This window comes from Hibiscus syriacus, unplaced genomic scaffold (genome assembly GCF_006381635.1).
Source record: "Hibiscus syriacus cultivar Baekdansim isolate YM2019G1 unplaced genomic scaffold, ASM638163v2 tig00110777_pilon, whole genome shotgun sequence".
NCBI classification, from domain to species: Eukaryota; Viridiplantae; Streptophyta; class Magnoliopsida; order Malvales; family Malvaceae; genus Hibiscus; species Hibiscus syriacus.
Genome location: NW_024062858.1, coordinates 110,274 through 134,302, shown reverse-complemented (window position 1 = coordinate 134,302; position 24,029 = coordinate 110,274). Strand labels below are relative to the sequence as shown.

The window sequence follows — 24,029 nt, the reverse complement described above, 5'->3', positions numbered from 1 at the left end:
AAGTGGTGAACCCAAGGCGTAAGGATTGGTCGCCAAAGTTGGATGAAGCACTTTGGGCGTACAGAACAGTGTTCAAGACTCCTTTGGGGATATCACCCTTCAAGCTGATATATGGGAAAGCTTGTCACTTCCCAGTTGAACTTGAACATAAAGCTTATTGGGCCATCAAGTAATTGAATTTTTATGCTCAACTAGCTGGGAAACAGAGATTACTGGAACTTAATGAAATGGAAGAGTTTAGAGCACAAGCATATGAGAATGCTCGGATTTACAAGGAAAAAACAAAGAAGTGGCATGACCATAAACTGATGCCACGTCATTTTCATGTGGGCCAACAAGTCTTGTTCTATAACTCCAGACTTAAACTCTTTCCAAGAAAGCTCAAATCTCGATAGTCAGGGCCATTTGAGGTGCATTATGTCTACCCCCATGGAGTTGTTGACATTAAAAATACAGATGGGACGATCTTTAAAGTTAATGGCCAGCGTCTCAAAGCTTATACTGGAGTTCCACCACCGCACAACAAGGCATTTTTTCATCTGCGCGATGTTGAAGAGTGCCCCCAAGGAAAACCAAATTTCGATGCCACGACATTGAATTTGTGTCTGTTCATAAATAATTTTTTTTTAAAATTTAATCTTTTCTTTATTTATATTTATATTTTATTTTGTAGATAATTTTTTATTTGATTCGTGGGGACAACAGTGCTGCAAACCGTGCAAGGAGCGGTTACCAAATGGAGGAAAGGACATCGCATTAATTGGAGAGATATTCTTTTGATTTGTTTCTTTTTAATTTATTTTATTTCTGACATTTCTTTTTCTCTTTCCACAAATTTGTCCTATCACTATCATTACTTTTGGCAGATTTTTTCATTCCTTATACATGCATTACCACCCATTCATTCATTTCTTAACCATCCTATCACCCCATTTCCCTCTCAATTTTTTATTTTCTCTTTCATCCTTAACTTTATCTATTTATTTTAACTTTTATTTTTTCTCTTTTATTTCCTCATCTTCTTCACTCTTTCTTTCCATAGCCGAAACTCCCCAAAGCTTTCAAAAGCTAATTCCTTTTCATTTTTCTTACTTCACAAACGCTAAAAATGGTACGCACAAGACCGGCCGCAACCGAAGCTTTCAATTTCCAACAGTTCGAGAATGACGAGGCCAAGGCACGATTTCAAAACTTCAAAAACCGAAAACTATTCTTTGAGTTGGGTTTCATTTTTACTGAGGGGACTGATGGTGGCTTTGGTCCCGACGTAATGGACATCGTTACACCGCTTAAATGGAAGAAATTTACAAGGCATCCGGGTTCGGTGGTTAGGTGTTGGGATTTCAAGCATGTTGGCCCGGTTCAACTCCCTACAAAAGCATGTTTTATTTGGTTTAAATTTAAATCAATATGGTGTTGACACGTGTCATTATCTTATTAGAAAAAATATTAAATAAAAATATATAAATATTAAGAATAATATTTTAATTTCTATTTAAAAATCTGATGTGGCAATTCCACATCATTATCTATCATGACCTCGACACGCCACATCAGTATCTGGGTCCGCGTGTTCTTGGTCAGCATCATTCGTTGACCATTAGTTGACTAACGGTTTCTATCCAACGATGGTGTTTTTTGATTCAAAATGAAACGTTTGGGGGTCAAATGTTCCAAAAAAATAATATGAACAAATTTGACAATACTGTAAAACGTTAAAGCTATTTTATTGCATTATGCCAAAGAAAATATATAAACTTTAAAAGTTACTATTAATATTTTGATAAGATGAATCCGGTAAAAAAAAGACTACATTTTGGCAAGGAAGAATATGTTATATTGAAATTTATAATTATGTGATTGCATTAAGTAGGAGGAGGATGTCAAAAATTTTCTTTAATTTTCTTGGAACTTTGTAGAAAGTTGGTCTGCCCATATTAAGCTACTGATTGTAGATTTATTTCGACTTATTTTTTATTTAATGACGATTGCATTACTCGTTAAGTATGTAATTGAACTTAAAATATTTGATCAACATGATCATAATTTAACATCATTATTCCCATGGAGAATAGTAATCTCAACGTTTTTGAATTTCCATTTGGTAGTTCCTTAGTCGCTTTAAGTTATGCCTTATAGTGTTCATGCCATAATGATAAGCATGTTGTCTTTCATGTTCGACAACACACAAGTGGGCTTATATAAATAAGTAGATGGTATTTTAAAAGTATATTGTTATTTATTAAAAAAAATGTCCACAATAAAAACTGGTTAATTAATATTTTAATAATTCTTATCTAAAAAAAAGGAAAGAAAAGTTTTACTTCCAATGAGTATATTTAATATTAAACTTAAAGTTACTAAAATGTCGTGGGATCAAGTAAATTATGATATATTAAAAGAATTATAGACATTATTGTTAGAGCTCTTTATAATATATAACAGAGATATACATAATAATAATAAAAAAAACATATTTAACGTTTGATTAAATAGTCATTTTATTTATCAAGAAAAATAGTCATTTTGACTCGTATTCTTTTTTTAGGGCATTTTACCCCTAACATTTTGAGATCCAAAAGATACCTCATTATATGAAAATTATTAGTCAACAAATTATAAACACGTTAAAGTAAAGCCTTTTTATCCTAAAATGAAACATTAAAGAACCAAAATAATCCAAAATAAAAAAATAAGAACTAGAGTGACTATTTAATCAAACGTTAGGAACTTTTTCCCCCTTAAAATAAAACATTAGGAGTCTAAAATGGTCAAAAGAAAAAAAATATAGACCAAAATGGATGAGTTATCATTTATATATTGTTAATTGTAGAATAAAATTTCAATAAACGAATACTATATGGATGAGTTATCATTTTGAACGCAAAGAGCTTGTTGTAGGGCTAAAATATTAGTCAGTTTTAATCATATACACAATTCTTTTGTATTTCCATATGCATCGTGTTGATTCACGTGCTCCCACCGAATGGCTAGTGGAGAACTAATAAAGCAACAAGAAATCCTTTAATAGAGGAGAAAAATTCATCATGCAATTAACACACAAAAGCTTCAATTATGGCAAATTAAATAATGTGAAAAAAAATGAAGAATATTTAAAGCTTGGGTAGTTGAAATGATGATGAACTCACAACTGATACAGTTATGGCCGACTTTAACCAGACAGCCTCAATTCTACAACCAATTCCTATCCTTACCAAACTATGAATCAACTTTTCAAATGTTCTCTACCTAAATATTTAAAGATACGCCAATTGCAACTCTTTCTTTTAGAACTATTTTACCCTTAAAAGCCTCCTTCAGAACCTTAGTGATAATTTATGTTCATGTAATATGCCAGCACATCTCTTTCTCAAAACTATTACTACATTCTAATCTTCTCATATAAGAACAATGTCGTAATTTTCTTTGAAATGTGCAAAATACTACATTATCATTATTAGAATTGTACGAAAAATTCCAATCCAATCCATCCGTTGATCCAGTGATTCAATCTAAAATTTTAAAAATCCAATATGTTTTCTGATTTTCGAATAATTTAGATCAAATATCTAAAAAAATTCTAATAAATAGATCATCTTATCAAAAAAATCCAAAACAAAAACAAGCTTTTAAATTTTAGATACCCAATGAATAACTCACTAATCCATTAAAAGACCCAATAAAAATTAAGATATATAATTATTTATTATGTGTAAATAACCAAATATATATATATATAATATAATATAATAAAGATGTTATATAAGTTACATTAAATCAAAAAATGTAAAATATGAGGTTATTTTTTTATCAAATTAAATTTTATATTCAAATTCAGATATCCCATTTTTTCACAGATCACTATTTTAAGTATCGAAAATTTATACCCAAATTTGCACACCCCTAATCAACAGGCATCAATTTGATTTTTTTTTCTTTCTAAATTCAATTATAAATTTTAGTTACCAATCGAGTATCAGTTTCATAAATAAACCTTTTTTATGTTTTTTCCCTCTAACCCCCCAGTTCCTGCAGTCTATCTCAACATAATGGCAGCTAGATTGAATCAAAGCAAATGCAAGATCAAAGAAAAAATACAACTAAAAGGAAAACGACCGTCGCTACTTAACTGCATTTTTATGAAATGATGGGGATTTTCCTTTTCTTTTTCTTTTTTCCTTATTTAAGAAACCAAAAAGTACAAAATCCTACAACCTATAAAACAAATTACCAACACCAACACCAACAGCATGCGAACAGATTTACTAACATTTTTTTTACCGGAACATAGTTTCCTTCAAAGACGAACACAACATGAATATTTCCCCCTACAAATTGACAATTTGGAAAACCATCTTACTTGGGTCCTGCAAATTTGCTCATCATCTTAGCAATTATAGGAGCCACCTTGGGATTTGCTTGATGCTTTGCTAGATTAGCAGGATTCTTCATCACTGCAAAGTCATTCAAAACAACATCAATATTATAGTCACAGCCATTCATGTACGATATTCTGCTGTATTGAAAACCATAGAATTTCCAGATAAAATACATTTCGGTTCCCAATCTCTATTGTGCATTGCATACTAAAAGAACCCAAATGATTTTAACTATAAGAGTAAACAGGCGGATTAACCCCACAATGTCACATTTGAATGAATTTAAGGCATGCAGTGAATATCTTTCAAATACTGCTGACGCAAAGTCGCTTTAAGCATTCAGATCAGCAAAAACATGTCCCCGACGGAAAAGATGAAAGTGTTAAACTATTCATACCATAGTTTCCATCTAGTCATTTAATACAGACAACCAATATCATGAAGCATCCATGCCTGAAGGTTGGCATTATGGCAATAGAAGGAAACTTGCAAATGACCAAAAGCATTAAAGAACATGCAGTAGTGACAAATTATTTAATAAATTACGAGTACAACAAATTTTCCCTTAACAAATTATTTATCCAAGATATTCAATACCAAAAACTATATCAAGTGCACGTAAAGTCGGACATAATTATACTACGGCACACCAGAACATATGATTATACAACCCATAACACCTGTGACCATCTCAAAAAGCCTCAGCCAAACTAACTGGAGCTCCCTATAAGAGACCCATTATGTTCTGTATTCTGATAGAATAATGTATCTGCTAAACACTACCTAGTATAGAAAACTAAGATCAGCTTAAATATAAATATGTTCCCGAGTTTTCTTGCCAAGGATAGTACTAGTTAACTGAAAATGACAAACGAAAGAATACTCCATAAATTGCAAATGCAGGAGGGGAAAGGAATGATGCATTAATGACTGCATGTATAAAAGTAGTAAACATAGTAAAATGCTTACCATCTTGAAGAGCAGCCATGACTTCTGGATCACTAAATGCCGCCATCAATTCAGGATCCTGGTGACAATATCATCAGAAGCAACATAAAAAGAACTATAATAACAATTCACCTTCTCCAAATATTTAGCAAGTAAATATAAGTGCGTAAAATTTGTTTTTCTTATCATCCCAACCAAAAATAATGTGAAGAAAAAATAAATCGCAACAGCATATACACGCATGAGCGTTGATTACAATAAAAGTAAAATGCAAGTCCCATACTACATTAATACTTACATTCAATATTTTGCTAAAATCAACATTTCCTGGCATGCCTCCGGGCATCCCACCCGGCATGCCTCCGGGCATTCCACCCGGGAACCCACCAGGCATGCCTCCGGGCATTCCACCCTGGAACCCACCAGGCATGCCTCCGGGTTTTCTACTGGAGGATGATTGCTCCTGCTTCTTCGCCTTCTCGTATTCAGCCTTGAGCATAATATAGAATGTAAGCAGAGTCAAAGAAGACAATAATAAGGCAATATTATCAGAGGATAATATAACCATTAAATTACCTGAGCTTGAGCACGACGCCTCCTCCTCTCACGCTCAATCTTTCTATCTTCTCTCTCTTTGCGCAATCTATCATATTTCCTACGGTGTTCCTCGATGTGGTGTGCATTGGGTTCAACCTGTTCAATCAATGAGCCAACGTGAGCTGTCAAAGAAGGAATTACAACAACAGGGGTTCTGTCACTCATATTTAGTGATGCAGGTACAGCCAAAAATGCAACCATTGGTGGCAGAGAATTACACCCATTTTATGCTAACTTGGGGAAAAGCTCCTAATGTTTCAGATTTCAATCAAACCACTAAATTAGAAATATCAATAAAAAAAAGCAAAAGAGCTTAGAAAAGATAGGTTAACTAGTGCAAGCCTATTGTATAGCCATTCACCCCCCACCCCCCCCACCCAAAAAAAAAGAGAAAGATAAATTATCTTAAAAACTTACAATGTAACAGATGTACTAAATGACAGATTTTGTAACATTATTGTACCTAATTGCCAGATTTAGATCAAATCCCTCAATCAGAAATATCAATCAAAAAGCACTAGAGCTCTGATGAGATGGGTAAACTAGTGCAAGCCTATTTACAGACATTCACTTTGTAGGGAAACAGAGAAATGATCTGATAAATTTGCAATAATATTACACAGATGTACTAAATGACCAAAATTGTGTAACATTATTCTTAAACTCAGATGACAGGACGGAAGGGACTGAAACTTTCGAAGGGAAGAATGAAAAAGGACAGATAAAAACGGACCTTCTTAAGCACACTGTTTATTTCGTCATCATAATCCAACTTTGATGCCATGTGTAGATCCTTTGCAGCATCTTCCCATTGCCCAAGCATTGCTTGTGCAATGCCACGAGATTTGTAGCCCTTAGCAGAATCTGGGTTAATCTGCAAGACATAAATGAGGATAATTAAAATAATCTCCTAATCAAATATGGCTTGCCATTTCCGAGATAACCCTAAAACATGAGGAAACAAATACAGAGCACAACATTGTTCAGCATAAATCATTACATATAGTTTTTGAATGTCTAAAATAACGCAAGACACGTAGTTCAAAAAATTTACAATTACTATTGAGCAATTTATCATACAAGGAGGTAAAAAAACTAAATTCATCCTAAGCCAAACATCAATTCATATACAAACCTCCAAAGCAGCATTGGCATCTCGAATAGCAGCATTGGGCTTTTTCATCTTAATGTAAACACTGGCTAAAAGGAGAAAAAACACCAAGCAACTGAATCATTCTAACAAATGTAAGAAACTAAGAAAAAAACTAAACAAAACAGAGCATCTGACCAGCTAAATAACAAATACAAGTTGAAGAGGCTAAATAAGAAAGGCTAACCTCGTGTACCATACATGATGGCCGATGTTGGATTCAGCAAAATGGCCTGTGTCAGATGTTCAATAGCTTCCTCTAACTTCCCTGCATTACAATGATTCAGCAAAATACAAATTCAACAAACAAATAAATAAAAATTAAGTTCTGATTTATTTGCCTTCAGAAATTGCCTCCATAGCTTTGGCCTTAGCAGATTGCGAAGCATCACGGTTTTCATCGGTAACCTCCACCGAAGGGTTACCCATCTGCGAACACCAAAAAACAACAGAATGAGAAATAACTGAAATAAATTAAACCAGAAATAAAGTGTTAGATAGGATAATACCTTCTGTGGAGTATCGTTATCAGGCTCAACCGTTTCTCCTTCTAACTCAACATCTGATTCAATAATCTCTTCTTCCTCTTCTTCTACATCAATTTTCTCACCTCCATCCGCCATTTCCTCATCACTTTCCTCCACCACATAACTCTTCTACAAACCAAAATCCTCATTTAGATTAGTAATTTTAGTTTCGAAAAGAGGAACGAAAGAAATACGGTAGTTAATTAGTGTTAGAACGGTTACCGATTTGGCGTCGCTGGCTCCATGGCTGTCAGATGAGGATGGAAGCTTTGCTCCAAGACTGACAGTGAGAGAAATTTCTTGTTATTAACGACTGAAACAAAGAGAAAGAGATTGAAAATCGAAAATACCTTTCGAGATAATCGCGGAAGAAGGAGAGGGAAGGATCATTGAGAACGGAAGGATTAGATCTGCAGAGCTGGATGAACTTCTTGAGCTCGCTCAATTTCGCCGGATCCATTGGGTTTCAATTTCTAGAGAGTGATGCTTCGTTTAGGGGTTTATGTTTATCTGTCATATATGAAGGCGTCCAGCACATTATGTGCCTCTTCAAATTATTTATGCGCAGACTACATGTAGATATTAAGTTTACGGTTTATTTCTAGATGATAGAAAGTCGCGAATTTTTTTTGATGTAGATTTGATTTTATATCTTTAAAGGTCTTTAAATCTTTTCAAGAATAATTATAAAATATAGTTATTTATTAAAATAATTTTAAATAATTTAATAAGGTTATTTATTTTAAAATAATTTATTTTAAAATAATTTATTATAAAATAAATTATTTTAAAATAAATTATTATAAAATATGGATTTATTTATTTTAAAATAATTTATTTTAAATAATTTATTAGTATGAATTGATTTATTTTAAATAATTTATTAGTATGAATTGATTTATTTTAAAATATGGATTGATTTATTTTAAATAATTTATTAGTATGGATTAATTTATTTTAAAATATGGATTGATTTATTATTGTAGTTGTGTGGATTGATTTATTTTAAATAATTTATTAGTATGGATTGATTTATTTTAAAATATGGATTGATTTATTTTAAATAATTTATTATTGTAGTTGTATATATTATTTAAATTTCAGTATTGTAAAACTAAAATTATTTAAATCTCAGTATTGCAAAATTCTTTTAAGTTTAAAAAATTAATTTATTTATATTTCAGTTCATTTTAGCAGTCTGCAGACGTTAAAAAACAAACAGTCTTCTTCTTGCAGACTGCAGACTTTTGGTCCACCTCTTCTGCTGCAGATATCTACAGATGTAGTCCGCAGACTACAGACCTTTTACCTCTACAAAAACAAACACCACCTTAATAAATAATAGTGTTGCAGTGGATGAATCATCAGACGCGCTTCTTCTAGTACCTTCCATCAGGGATCGGATCGCCTTCGTTTTCAATTTTAAACAAATTGATTGCCTTTGTTTTCTAATTTTTACGTAAATTTCTAATTAATTTTATTAATATTTTCATAAAGCAATAATCAGTTTTTATACGAATCACGGCCCACAGGTTTTATGTATCTAATAATTGAAAAACAAAATTCGTCAAATTATATTTCTAAAAATTTGAGTTCAAAATCCTGATAGTAAACCAAATTATTTAAATTTAATTAGAAGTATTCTAAAATAGATATTCTATTAATAAATAATGATATCAAATGAGCGGATGTATAGAGTTTTGAGCAGAGAGGGCATTAGTTAAAGGAAGATTTATTTAAATAAAGAGTAACGTGAGACTTTTATTTTCTGTTGTTGCTGATTTAAACCAAGCCCATGCTTATAGGATTTAGCATGAGATGAGGGATAGGAAGGAGAAGGTTTCCTGTGTGGTTTCATGTGATGTGAATGGGGGCTGAGGTGGACAATAAATGTCAATTGTAATACGGAAGTTGAAGATTTATTTCTTGGCAACAAACAACTATTATTAATGTATATTGAATTTAATGTACACACAAATATTACTTGTAATGTGGAAGTTAAAGATTCTATACGTTTACCTTAAACTATATATGCACAAGCTTCATCTATAAAATGCTTCTATGTAGGCAGGACGGAGGTGCAACTAGCAGAAAAACCATGCATATATCACAAGCTTTGATCATATGCATATATGTTATTCAATCAAGCACTATAGCCTTGATTTGAAGGATGCCATTGAATTGGACCATGGCCGCTGCATGCGGCAACACAAGCTTCTTCCATCAAGGCTTGGGAAACACCACTGTTGCAAATGTTGGCAAACGCACGCATGTGTTTCATGCCGTATTGTGTTATAGACCCGCAGTGTGTTTCGAACAAGCGGACCTGGAATGAAGATTCGGTTGTCTCTTAATAAACGAGTAGTAGCTAAATTTCGAGAGTTCAAAAAGAGAGATTAATACCATTGATTTCAAGCATTGCCAGTCATCCACAAGGGGCAAACCAGGTTCCCTGACGGAGTTGAGAAAGGCAGAGCCTTTTGCTGGTCCATATAAAAGTGTTCCAATCAAATCAATGCTGCCATCCAAGTGGATTCTATGTCTCATTGTCTTGGTAATCTGTTCGAGTATATCTGTCTTCTTCGATCCATCTTCTGAATTTTTGTACTGCATGACAAATGAGATGATGATCAACATCTATTTCAAGTCAACCAAACAAAATATACCACCTTCAGTAGTTCAAACAATGTTTTGTTTGCCACAAGCTCACCATGTGCCATAAAAATAGAATATCTGCATCTCTCTGGTTAACTGCTTCTGTGCGGGTGCGGGTGCGAGGGCTCAAGTCGATCGGAGGCAGGTTTACGGTGGCGGGATCAAAACCTTGATACAAATAAAGCTTTTCCTGCTTTATGCTTGTACTCCCGTATTCCATAACGTGCGATCCACCAAACACATAAGAGTTGAAATTGGAAGTCCGTTCTTTTACCTGCATGATGGAAATTCAAGGATTGAGTTCAGCTGATTATAAGTCCAAAATTAGCTCACAAATTTTGCTGAATATCTTTTGTACTTACTGCTTCATACTGTTGCTCTACAGTTTCTCTCTTAAGATTATGAGCTTCACTGCCAAAGATAAATAGTATAAAAGAGCTAATGAGCACAATTCACTTGCAGTAGTGATGGTGGGAATCATGTTAAAATTTGCATTCGAATAGTTGAAAATCTCGTAAATGCAAGTAAGATCAGATTTCAGAGGAAAATATGTGTGCGTACCTATCTTCCATCCAAGCCACACTGTATAAATCTCCTAAACAAGTGATGAACTCCGGAGGTGGAGGAGGATCCATCCCAGGACAATAAGTTCCCCAGCTATTCTCTTGAGCATTCGATGCGGTCGTTACATAAATGTTAAGATCTTTAGGCATTATGCCTTCAAAGATGCTCCCACTTTCACAAGCTTCTACGTATATAACCTAGTGGCATGGAGAAAATAAAGGTAAAAATAGCCGAGTTCATACAATATTTGCAGAGCGTGAGTAATTTTTTCAGGTCAGAAGAAATGTTACCATCTCTTTGTAACTTCCAGCTGCATGTTTCTTCTTCAAGACATCAAGAAAATCCATGGCATACAGATACGGCAAATTCGGCATCCCTAATAACAGCATGCCGGTTAGAATTCTGGTATTTCAGAAAATTTTGCAGACTCGGAGCAAGTGCTTAACATACCGAGAACACCAGGGCCTCCATGATCGGAAAAGAAAATGAATATTCGGTCATTGGGTTTGCTATCAATAACCTTTCCACTTCCCCCACACAGTGCCTTTCTATTACCAAGAAGTACCGCATACAAATTTGCCGCAGTTACATGCTCACCCGTGTAATCCTACCATTACAGTCGAATCGATATGATCAGTATGAATATGTAAACAGTAAATTCAACTGGTGTATATGAAAGATCACTCCACTGCATTCTAAAGCTTCCCTCTTAAGCTAGCAGTCCGTACATCACAATGATCAATGATGGACTGAGGGAGTGTTGGAGTGCGACTGCAAATTTTAAAATCCTACATAGTTTGCGTTTTATTTATATTTTTTTATTGATAATTTAATTTTTTATTTCTTGCACGAACTTTAATAATCTCGGTAGTAAAAAAATTATTGATATTTTTTGAAGCTCCAGGTCTGATACCAAAAATGCCAAAGATACAAGCGTTTAATATTAAACGATTGATAGTTTATCTTTGAATATATATTATATTATACCTACCCATATTAATTAAATAAAAAATAAAAAATCTCACTCCTTAAATTTTTAATATAAATTCCTTAAGTTTACATCAATGAAATAAAAGCTTATATTTGCTCTTGATGATAAGGCCCATTGTTTGCTGGCTAATGGTTAACTTCCATATCTCGAAATTCTAGAAAAAAACATGCATGTATAGTTATGATTGTGATTTTAGTTCTTTTAGTTTTTTTTTATCTTGGGTAATATGAATTGGTCTATGTTGCACATTTAATTTTGATGAGTGAATCTCTTATCAAGAATTTTATGCATACAAAAGATTTAAAATTTGAACATATTTAAACTATATCAAATTACTTATCACTTGAATCAATTCTTTGATTGCATATATATTTTTAATATACAATCTTTGAGTCTATTTGAAGGCATTATTTTAAGGTTGCACCACTATTTGTATGTTGGTAGATTTTTATTCTTGGTGAGACGCTATTCTGTCTTGGATTTTTTAAACTTCAAAATTTTCGTCCCTACATTTTGGTTGGAATGTCGTATTTTATTTGCCTTCGCTGTCCATTCTCAATAAATTATCTCTTCAGTTTTTTCTCTCTAGTCAATTAATAGGGAGAGCGACATTTAAGCTTGTTTATCAATTATCATCAATATCTGGCGGTTCATAAATTAATCAACACTCAGTCTTATTAAGTTTAAGATAAAATACGCAAATAATCTTTTGATTATAGAGGTAGATTTATTTAACTTCATTATTAAAAGTTATAAAATGATCTTTTGATTATAAAATGTTATTTTGTTAAGTTTTCTGACTATTCATATATTTCAAATTTATTTTTTTATTAAAAAATTAATAATAACTTAAATTAAACATCGTTAATCGAGATATATTAAAATATGATAATATTTTAAAAGTAGCAATAATGACGTGGCCCACCGTTTTATCAAAACCAAAGTGGGCATCATTATCAGATTGATGTTAAATATAAAAACCAACCAAAGGACACACTAACACCACAAATCGTGATTAAAATATGTTAAACAACCAAGTGTGCCTTGGATATTTTTCTTATGCTATACCAAAACAATAACACTGTCTACCTGTCCCTTTGATACCCTTATTTTATACGAAAATTTCCGCACCATAAATTTTCACACCATTACCAACCCATCTAGATTCTTACAACCATGGTCTTTAGAATCAGACTAATTAGCGAATCGATCGTGCTATCGGTTCATTGGTTCAATTGATCAAACTAATCAGATCGATCGAAAGAATCGAACGACGTTATAATTAATTAATTATTTAAAAAATTAAATAAAAATACTAAAAACATTTAATAAAAAACAGTTTTTTATATCACAAGTCATAGTCAAACCAAGTCATAAAATATATAAATTAAAAACTATAAAATTAAGTGAAACAAAATGATTCAAATCAACTACAACATAATATTTAAGGTAAAACATATTAAATAATAAATATAATTATATAACTATAATCAAAAAAATAAATTTAGGGTTAAAAAAAGCATAACAAATGATGTCGTTTGGTTTAATTTTAAAAAAAAATCTCACATGGCTAAGAAACATAAAAGAACATCACAAAAGTCTAAAGAGTAAAAATATGAAAACAAAACAATCTCACATGACTAAGAAACATAGAAGAGCATCCCAACTTACTTCTATAAATAATAGAGGTAATTTGGCATTCAAAATTATGGAGCCTTTTGGTGAGCACAGAGCGAACTATTCTTTCGCTTCAATTGAGCTCAAATTTCAGGCTTCAATCGAGCTTTTAATTTTTTTTGAGTTCGAGCCTTTTTGAGTTCAAGTTTCAATATTATATTTCGAGTTCGAGTTGAACTTAGCTCGTGAGTTTTTGAGTCTAGTTGAGCTTACTTTAAAGTTTTCGAGTTTGAGTCGAGCTCAGCAATACTAGAGTTCGACTCGGCTCGTTTAACAAACGACGTCGTTTGATTTAATTTTTTTAGAGCTGATTCTATTGGTTTTCAAACGGTTCACGGTCCGGTCCGGTTCGAACGGTTCACACTCGATTCAACGATTCCTTCCGGTTCACTAGTAGCGGTTTAATCAGTGTAAAATAAATCAGACCAAGCAGCGGTTCCCCGGTCTGGTCCGGTTTTAAAAAACGGCTTACAACTCAAAAATTAGGTTGGTGGGATGCCGGGATAAATTTTAGTTATAAAAATAAATTATAAATAATAAATATCTAAATTATATAAAAATTTAAAATTTTTTAAAGAGGATTGAATCTGTTAGCCCCTCGGTCAGTTTGCTGGCTTACTAAGTTAGCATCTAAAGCTGAACCTTACGTTTGATAATTGAGAGGGAAGTAATTACCTTAGGCACGCCGGCATAAACATCCGTGCCTTGAGGGTGGTTGATGATAACTCCAGGCCTGGGATTGAGCTCATGCATGGCTATGTCATCATACATGAACACCACTATGTTCTCTTCCTTCAATCCTCCTTTCCTTAACACCTGATACGCATGGCATACATCTGCCTGCACCGTATCTTAAAGTTATGCAAATCCTTTGTTTTCAGTCAGGAAAACAGAAACATATCATGGTAAATGGTTTACCTGATGCCTGTAATTACCGTAGCCAGCTGAACCAGCAACTAGAACTGCCCATCTTGTTCCAAGTTGATGCTCATCTTCTTTCTGGGAAGGCAGTCGAATTCCAGACTCCCACTGATTCAACCGACCGGCTCCTCCCACATGTATAGGCTCAAAAAGCAATAACACCAACAAAAACAACGATGGGGTCTTAACGAAAACGGAAACTTGTTTCGCCATGGATATCAAGTGAGAGATTCTCTAGGAAAAAAGATTTTAAGGTCATGCAAAAGAAGAGGTTGACACCTGTTGGAAATACTTTGGTAATTGGGGCTCCAAACTTCCTCTGTTTTAAACAAATGGCTTTTCATTCATTCTCAGATACTATGTATCTGACTTTTCGGAATTCTGAGATTATTAACAGACAAATACAGTGGCAAGATTTTTTTAATAGAACAATCTAGCTTTATTAAATAATGTTTATAATTATTGCTTTAAACTAAATACATTTTATATACCCATGACACAATAAATTAACTACATAAGATTAAAAAATGATCAAATAAGGAAAAAGTTAAAAAGTCAACTAAAGACTCGAACAAATTTAAATACAAATAAATATGATTATATCAATAAACGAACCACAAAAAAAATTAAAACTACTAAAAGACTACCGACAAACATACTATAAAAACAGAAAAAAATATGTCATAAAGACATAATTATTGAAAACTAAAAAAATAGAGTGAAATCAAAGATATAATATGAATGAATAAAAAAACAACGAATATCAATGACCGACAATTAGTACAAAAATTGACGTTGTCATCGACTAAGCAAACATTTATGAAAAAAAATTCAAATGGTATGAAGAGAAACCAAGAAGATAAAATCTAAATACAGTGACAATATTAAGTTAAAAAGGCTTAGGCTTAATACCTAAATAAGTTTTTAAATTATACTTTTTTACCGATTGGGTGTCTATAGTATTTTTTAAACCATCCAGGTATCTAAAGTTACAAACGTGATCACTTTAGATGCCCATGGCGTAATTATTGTTAGTTTTTTCCGTTAAGTGACACGTGTCACAATCTGATAATTTTAAAATTTATCTTTTAAAAATTATTATTATATTTATATAAAAAACCCTAATTTCTTTTATATTATAAAAAAGTCTCAAAATCCCTAATATCCTGAAATCCTAACACTAGCCCATCGTCGTCGCCCTTTCCGACCACGACCATTGCCATCAACGTAGTCTTTGCTATCATCCTAGTTATATGTCGTCATAGTTATCGCCGATTGACTGTCGAAATTGTGTGGGATCGCAATTTTCATCTAAGGGTTTGTAGGGTATAAAACGTCAATTCGCCGTTGATCGATCATGATTTCATTGGGGTTTTGGTCACCGGGGGAGGTGAGATCGGGTAGAGCTTCATCGACGACAAAGGGAGGCGAACGACGTGAGTTTGTCGTCGAGGGTTTAGGGGTTAAAATGAAGGTTTTCAATGTTTTGGGCTATTTTAAAATTTGTGTTTTCTTTTTTATAAAATTTATAATTTTTTTGATTAAATTTTATATATATTTTTTTAAAATTATCATATTGTGACATGTGTCACTTAACGAAGTAAATTAACACCGTTGACGGCCTAAACACTTAAAGTGATAATGTTTGTAATGTTAAGTACCTGGATGGGCAATTCCTCCAATTCCTCAAGATCACGAGCAAGCTAAACCTCCAAGTCCATATTTGCATTCGTAACAGTAGAAAGATTCATAATATATATGTTGTTGCTCCAATTCATACGAGCTATCGTGACCCGAGTTTAAATGCATGCATTGTACTGCTCTCATTTAACGTCCTGAAAGGGTCCTTCAGCCTCGGTCAAATTGGGCAAATATGGTACACGGAAAAATAATTTGGCCCAATAGGACACCCAAACATTTAATTTGAAATCTATAGTAAATTGAATAGTTTCCATGGAACTCATCACGTCAGCGTGACGAGTTTTATGGGATATAATTTTTTAATAAACGTGCCAAGTGGACCCTACAGCCGAAATAAAAAAATATTTATTCAGCCTCTTCAATTTGAGAAACAGAATCTTAGAAGGATTTTCATAAACAGGCTCAGTCCAAAACGTTTTAACCATCCCCACAAAATCATGATGATTAGCCCAAAAGTTAAAAAACCTAAAAAGATTTTTGCCATAAAATGTCGGTCCTTAAAAGATTTATCTACTAAATTATTATGTAAAGACATAACTATATATTTTATATAACTTGTTTATTATTATTATTATTATTATTATTATTATTATTATTATTATTATTATTATTATTATTATTATTATTATTATTATTATTATATTAAGTTACTAGTGTTTAACTACTAAATAGCATAAATTCTTTTTTTTCAAAATGAGAATCAAATGTGGTTGAATTAATAAGAAATATTATATTTTTTGTAAAAAATTAAATTTAAATATTAAAAACAGATAATATTAAATTACATAAGTATAAATCTGGAATATAAATTTTTAAATAATTTCAATATTCTTGCTGTTCACGCGAACAACTATATCATTGCGAATATTGTTTTTAAAAAATTCAATATTCAGAAAGAAAAAAAGGTATAAATTTTATATTAATGGCCTAGATGATGAAAATGAAATTCAACCGCCAAATGATGATAGATACAACCTATCAAATAATGAAAATTCCAATATATTTAATACAAATATGGTATTAGTTATACAATTTAAAAACATTTATACTATAATGAATAGATATTAATTTATTATCATTTCAGATTAATAAAAATAAAAATAAATAAAAGTTCTCATCCCAGGCTATGTGTTTGCTGAATTTTGATTTGAGATTTAGACTAAACTAAGCAATGGAAAAAAAAACATGAGATTAATGGGGTTTTTTCGTAAAAGATCATTATGAAGAGGAATAACTTTTTTTACAATTGTATTTTACTTTTGAGTTTACGGAAAAGATTAATACCATGTAATAATTTATTACCAATAATAAAAAAATTATTAAAATGATAGGATTATCATATGGATCCTATTATTCCTACCATTTTGGAAAAAAATACCCCTCGAATAATGAATTCTTTTCATATGGATCCTTCTCAATTTTTATTCTTCATGTTTTACTCAAAATTATAAACATAATAATAATAATATACAAAGAGTTTGATTTAATAAAATATCAATAAATTTAAGTAGTTAAAATTATTTTATATTTTTAATATCTAATATATTAGTTATTTGTAATTTTATGAGGTAAAAAATGATATTATTGTAAAAAATATAATTATTTAAAATAATATCTAACTTTTAGATATTAAAAAAATGGATTTTATACATTGAAAAACAATATTTATGTTCACTCGAGATCACAATATTATTATATTATATTTTATATAAATAAATATGATACTTACAAAAATTATTTAAAAAATATTAGTTTGATATAATAATTATATTAATTATATGTTAAATGTATCTTTCTAAAAAGAAAGTTAGTGTAACGATTAAAATGTTTCTACGAATTTTTATTCAAATATTTATAATTTAATATTAAAGTTTAACTTATTGAAAAATATATATATCACATAAATGATTTGTTAAAATATGTATCCGAATAATTTTATATTTTTTTAACTAAATATTATAATCTTAACTGCCTACTAAACAAATAAAACAATGTAATACAAATATTCAACATTCTTAGAATAATATCACATTCTAAATAATTTTTAGTTTCGTAAACTAAACGTCCTCTTAAAGGGTATGGGCATTGACATTAGATTTTCTAATTTATATTAAAATTATTAAATTTGGACCTTGATATTTTGAGATTTAAATAATTTGATCCTTTTAAGACACATCTTAATTAAGTGACAAAAGTAGGCTTAATCATCATCCAACCTGGGACTGACATGTTGATAATCGGATCATGAGAAAAAGTAAATTCAGTTGGAAAAGCTTATAAAACATAAATAATCGGTTTTTTCGAAGACTGATTCAAAAATAATATGATTCTTTTCAACAACTATTCATGTAATTCAATAAAAAATAACAAGTGCGTATAATAAATATAAACGACATTATAATTTAACAAATTCAAATATATATATATATATATATATATGTTTATATATTAATTATTAATATGCTTCTTTAACAATCGTCTTTATATATTATAGAGTTTTTTTTATTAATTTAGGGTAAGTATAATGTATGTATCTGTTTAAAAATAACTCTCAACAATTTGATATTGAACGTGTATTCATAGTGTTCGAAACTAAGATCTCAAGAAATAACAATAATTTATCTACCACATAGATTGCTTGGTTGGTGAGAATTTTTGCATTTAGCTGATAGCCTATAAATTTTGCATTTAGTTAGCTACTACAATTATTGTTCAATCCACTTGGGAGTTGTTTGATTTCTCTTTGATTCCATTTTATGTGGAATCGTTGTACATATGTAATAATGTTGTTCATACCAGCAATTGTTTAGCATTGACAGATGACAAATGATGTAGCTGTTCCATTCTCCATGCCATCATCACCATCGACCGACTCTCTAGATAAACCTGAAGTCATAAACTGGTGGTGGTGACGGCTGTATGTCCAAACCCAGATTAGAATGGATGAACCGTTCTCAAAAGTGTCATAGTTACCATCAACCAGTGGCAAAAGATCCAGTCTAATATTTCCTAAAATCATGGGGTGTTTGCTCGCAAATGATCATATGTAAGTTGTTATTTAGCCTGAATTGTTCCATACATGCATGTTTTTCTATTCTTCATCAAATCCATAGATAGATGCAAGCAAAAGCTGAGTTCATAACACGAATTTGCTCGTTGAAATCAGATCAAACATATAAATTATAATACTTATAAGAAGATATTACATAGCTGCACGCAAGCCAATCAAACTCGCTAAGAAACAGAGTCAGCATTAATGGTACTGATTCCATAGGGACGAACAAGATAAGAAAAACAAAAGCTTAAAAGAACTTTTCTCACTTGGCAACCATTCTGGCAACAAAATCCTCATAACGGATCTTCCCATCCGACCCGACATCCACTTCCCGGATCCACTCGTCGAACTCGGAGGGTTCGAGTTTCTCCCCAATGCTAGTCAGTATATGCCTCAGATCCGCTACGGAGACAAACCCTGTGGACTCCTTATCCAGCACTTTGAACGCATCGCGTAGTTGCCTATCAAACGGCTCCGCTTTCATGTGCTTTGCCATCAGTTGTAAGAACCGAGGGAAGTCAAAAGCTACCGTTAGCTTCTCTTCGGAAACTATAGCTTTGAGTTGGGATTGTGTGTGGGGTTCCCACCCAGAGATCTCATTAAGATCCCCAGCTCCGATGGAGCGATCTTTCCGTCGCCGTCGGTATCGAAGAGAGTGAAAGCCTCCTTCATAGAGGATACTTGCTCCTCGCTCAGATCTTTGCCCATCTTTCACCGCTTTAGCTCGGAAGAGAAGACGAAGGATTTTTCGATTTTTAAGCTGTTATTGACAAATTAATTAATAAGGGTAAAGTACACAAATGGTCTCCTGGTTATAGAGAATTGTTTAGTTGAGTCTCCAACTATTAAAAGTTACAAAATGATCATCTGATTATTCATATGTTTCAAACTCATCATTTTTCGTTAAAAAATAGCGGCAGTTGAAGCTAGACATTAGAGATGACAATGAGTCAAGTTAGGTCGGGTTTTTGGTCAACATGACCCGATCTGAAAAATATATATATCATTCATTTGAACCCAGCTTGAAAATCAAATTTCTTCTACCCGAACTGATCCAACTCAAAATTTTAGAGTACAAAATCGATCCGACTCGGCCCGACATAAAATAATGACTTAATTAAAAAAAATATAGAGAGAGATATTGTAGCAGTTATCCATAAAATTTAAGTGTGAAAATTGCACTATTACCCTCAGGTCGGGTAAGAGATTTTACATCCTTCACCAAAACCTGAAATTTCATTTGAAAAACACAACCCTATTGGGTCGGTTTCGAGTTAAATTATCATCCTACTAGACGTAAATATGTTGACTAAAATATGATAAAATTTAGTCCTAAAATCATTTGAGCTGTATTTTGTGAATCGATTCTTCGTCTTACATTATGTTGTCAAGTCAGTGCTTGAAACATTAGTCGTTGAACTAGTGTTTAAAAGCAACGACGATGCTAGTAGACATTATTAAAATATAATTTTATCATATCCAATCAACATATTAATTTTCAGCTCTGACGAATGTTAATTTTTTTTTAAAGAATGATGAATTTGGACATATTAATAATGTTTTTTTAAGTTATATACTAATATTTTCATCGAAAGAAGTCGTCATTATTTGGGTTTTATCTCAAAAGGCCTTCAATTTTAGGCATGCCAATGCCATTACTTAATCCAAGTTCATTGGAACTGTTATAATGGTGGTTGTGGAATACGAGTCTAGAGTTAAGTGCAGAAGATAATTAGAAAATCAGGCAAGGAATAACATATGTAAATTTTATTCAAAATGATGTGCCATAATACTCATACGAGATAGTAAATCTTTAACTACTTAATCATCCTTTAATCTCTACAAGACGATTTTTTCATAATTTTAAATAAATATATATATAAATAATAATAATACATAATCATATTACAAAACATGTAACGATATTTAATGTACAACATAAATAAAACCAATAGTAGGATAAATCGTAGAGTCGGAAATAATGCTTGCACCTAAACAATTAAAACCTCGTGTAAAATATGTAATGTCATACAAAATGATTTTAAACATATATGATAGGCTTTTCAGAATGCATAATGCCATATAAATGAATTAGAAGTACAAAATATTCAAACATATTTAACAGATATAAGGTCATATAATGAATATGTTTAATTTTATAATGTTCATAGATCGAATAAATAAGAAATCATACTTTCACAAAACAATTTAAGCATACGATTTTCATATATTCATGCAACGGAAATTATATAAATATGGAGTACATTACATTACATTGGTAGTCATCAGCAAAGGTTATATAGTAGAATTTATCCGCTCTTTTTTGTATTTTTATGTTTAATACATCTGTATGACTTAACTCTAAGTATATAATTTTTCTTTCGGTGTCTGATTTAAAGATATGTCTAATATATTTAACCTCAACACAAATTTCATTTACTAGAGTTTTTGAAATTTTGTTTTTGAGTATTTTAAGAGAATTCATATTCACATATCCTAATTTAATGTCATAAATCATCATATAAGAAGTAAAAGCTTTATTATTATAATTATTCGTGGTTTCAACTGTAAATAATTCTCCACTAAAATATTATTTCCTACAAACTTATCATTACAAGTAAGTATAAATTCACCATATTTATAAACAAGTTTAATTCATGATTTATTCATGAGCCCACCACTAATAAGGATTCTACGCGGGAACATATAAAATATTATGTAAAGTCAAAATTTTATCAGAAATAAGTTTAAGTAAAATCTTTCTTTTACCGAGCACTTCAAAGCTGGTGAAAATTTCCATGTAGATTTATTCACCTTTAGAGCCCGTTTGAATCAAGGATTTTTATATTCCCAACATGTATATTTTTTTTCTGATTAAAGATACTCATGTTTAGTTAGGTAAGATTCTCAAATGAAGGTAATATTTTAATACCAACAGTAAATTTTAGTGTTTTATTCCTGATAATGTTATTTTCAAGTGTGTGTTAGGTATTATTTTATACTCGTGCTAAGGGTTAAAATACCTGTCTTTTTCCGGCGAGCTTGCCTCTGCGCGATATCTTCTTCTCCCGTGAGCTTGCCTCTGCCAAAAATTCTTCTCCTGGTAAGATTTCTTCTCCATTCCCTTTCATTTATTTTTCTAGCAATGAGAGAAACTTTACCTTGGGAAACAGAAGATGGAGTTTGGGTTAAGAAAAATAAGATTGGCTTAATTTCCCAACCCGGTTTCTTTTTCTTGCTTAGGATTCAAGGTCCCTTTTTCATTCAATCTCCCTGCTTTTCTCTTTTTATATGCCTTGTATTTCACTAAGAATTGGTTATTGACACTGTAAGAAAATAAAGGGTTAGTATTTCTTTCTTTTTGGGATGATGGCAATTAAGGGTCTTATTTGGGATATCCTTTTCTCTATAATTTGATGACTTTGCATTCATGTGAATTTCGTGCTGTGATCTAGAATTTATCAGATTTTGCTGTTTCTGCATATTCTTCACTCTTTCTTCGGTTAGTCTTTCATTCTTTTTAACTTTTTCTTTGTTCACTCCATCATCGCCAACTGTTTGATATCATTTTGATTTTCCTTGTTTAATATCGGTTCCCGTAGTTTTTTGTTCCTCGTTTAAACATGAGGAAATGGAGGAACACACAACCCATCTTTTCCTCTTAAAAGAAATGGAAGTCAATAAAAAGATACATGACTGGAAAAGATGGGTTGTATGTTCCTCCATTTCCTCATGTTTAATACCAGCAGGATTCTACTTTATGGTCTATTGATAGTGCATGTATAAAATGCTTTGCCATATACTTTTTATAAATAAATAGATTATGAGTTTCCTAATGACAACTTTCTTATCTGAAGACAGGACTGGAAGTGGCTGGTTAAGTGCCACTGGGGGGAATGGATTTGCTGGAGGTGGTGGTGGAAGAATTTCAATTGATGTTTTTAGTTGGCATGATGATACAAATTTCTTAATTCATGGTATGCATTTGGTTTCTGCTTGAATATCTTTCCTACATGATCATTGTTTGAAATACCATAGCAGTTGCTTCGGTTTTCTCCTAGTATTCATTTTCACAAAATTTTAAGTTTAAATTCTAAATGTTGAAGAGAGGCTAAAGTTGCTTGGTGTCAAAGCTCCGTCCTCTCCGTAACATTTACTCTTATTATAATACGTAGTCTAAACTCTAACATCTCCTCTCCTCTCTGTAACATCTGACTATAATGTGTCAAAGCTCCTCTTCTCCGTAACATTTATTCTGTCTATAATATGTAGTCTAAACTCTAACATCTTGTTATCTTCACTTTGGCATCTTTTTTTGCAGGAGGAAAAAGTTTTGGCTGTCCTGATAATGCAGGTGCTGCTGGTACATATTATGATACTGTGCCTCAGAGTCTAATTGTTAGCAACCACAACATGTACACAAATACCGACACACTCCTAATGGAGTTCCCTAAGCAACCACTTTAGACAAATGTGTACCTCCGAGATCATGCAAAGGCTTCTGTTCCTTTGCTTTGGAGCCGTGTTCAGGTCATTGAAGAGCTAAATCTTTTTTCCTATTTGAATATACTTTACGATTATTGTATTTTAACTCATATATGATATCAGTTTCTTGATAACTGTTTCTTTGGCTTATATCCCTCGATATCATTCATTTTGCAGTTATTCTCTATTTAGAGTGATAGCACCTAATTTACATTTGGTTGGTATGTTTAATTCATCTCTAAAGGTCTGAATTAGAATTAAATTTAGATAATTAGATCATTATCCAAAAAGGATTGAATTAGCAGTGTAGCTTGAGGCATTTTTTAAAACTTAGTGATCAAAACGTTGTAGGAATCAGAATAAGTCACCTGACCCAGAT

General features: G+C 31.8%; 2 protein-coding genes and 1 pseudogene across 5 annotated transcripts; all 3 read right to left on the bottom strand.

The window, feature by feature from the left end:
- Positions 1 to 4,150: 4,150 nt before the first annotated feature.
- On the bottom strand, positions 4,151 to 8,110 carry LOC120139965 (FAM10 family protein At4g22670-like). Of its 4 annotated transcripts, none has more exons than XM_039155056.1 (11): positions 7,952 to 8,110; positions 7,824 to 7,881; positions 7,584 to 7,727; positions 7,416 to 7,503; positions 7,262 to 7,342; positions 7,060 to 7,124; positions 6,658 to 6,798; positions 5,904 to 6,020; positions 5,626 to 5,817; positions 5,349 to 5,406; positions 4,151 to 4,454 (listed from the first exon to the last, which is right to left on the bottom strand). In XM_039155056.1, exons 1-11 carry the CDS (start codon positions 8,059 to 8,061, stop codon positions 4,357 to 4,359), a joined length of 1,152 nt encoding a protein of 383 aa, XP_039010987.1. In that variant the 5' UTR covers positions 8,062 to 8,110; the 3' UTR covers positions 4,151 to 4,356. The 4 variants fall into 4 exon arrangements, with proteins under 4 accessions (XP_039010987.1, XP_039010988.1, XP_039010986.1 ...); XM_039155057.1 differs by having other exon boundaries at positions 7,824 to 7,886; positions 7,957 to 8,110; XM_039155055.1 differs by having other exon boundaries at positions 4,252 to 4,454; positions 7,584 to 7,730; positions 7,952 to 8,109.
- Positions 8,111 to 9,531: 1,421 nt separating this feature from the next.
- Positions 9,532 to 14,799, bottom strand: LOC120139963 (legumain-like). The gene is made up of 9 exons (XM_039155053.1): positions 14,407 to 14,799; positions 14,164 to 14,328; positions 11,271 to 11,427; positions 11,111 to 11,196; positions 10,818 to 11,017; positions 10,619 to 10,667; positions 10,312 to 10,530; positions 10,005 to 10,208; positions 9,532 to 9,927 (listed from the first exon to the last, which is right to left on the bottom strand). The coding sequence occupies exons 1-9, from the start codon at positions 14,620 to 14,622 to the stop codon at positions 9,745 to 9,747; spliced, it is 1,479 nt and encodes a 492-aa protein (XP_039010984.1). The 5' UTR covers positions 14,623 to 14,799; the 3' UTR covers positions 9,532 to 9,744.
- A 4,450-nt stretch (positions 14,800 to 19,249) lies between these two features.
- On the bottom strand, positions 19,250 to 19,901 carry LOC120139966 (annotated as a pseudogene).
- Positions 19,902 to 24,029: the final 4,128 nt, after the last annotated feature.

Coding starts and splice junctions, on each gene's coding strand:
- LOC120139965 (XM_039155055.1), bottom strand. CDS start 8,061: ATGGATCCGGCGAAATTGAGCGAGCTCAAGAAGTTCATCCAGCTCTGC. Junction 7,125..7,261: donor CATCATGTATGGTACACGAG/GTTAGCCTTTCT, acceptor TTCTCCTTTTAG/CCAGTGTTTACATTAAGATG. Junction 5,818..5,903: donor GGCGTCGTGCTCAAGCTCAG/GTAATTTAATGG, acceptor ATTATGCTCAAG/GCTGAATACGAGAAGGCGAA.
- LOC120139963 (XM_039155053.1), bottom strand. CDS start 14,622: ATGGCGAAACAAGTTTCCGTTTTCGTTAAGACCCCATCGTTGTTTTTG. Junction 11,018..11,110: donor CTGGAAGTTACAAAGAGATG/GTAACATTTCTT, acceptor CCATGCCACTAG/GTTATATACGTAGAAGCTTG. Junction 10,531..10,618: donor TAGAGCAACAGTATGAAGCA/GTAAGTACAAAA, acceptor TCCATCATGCAG/GTAAAAGAACGGACTTCCAA.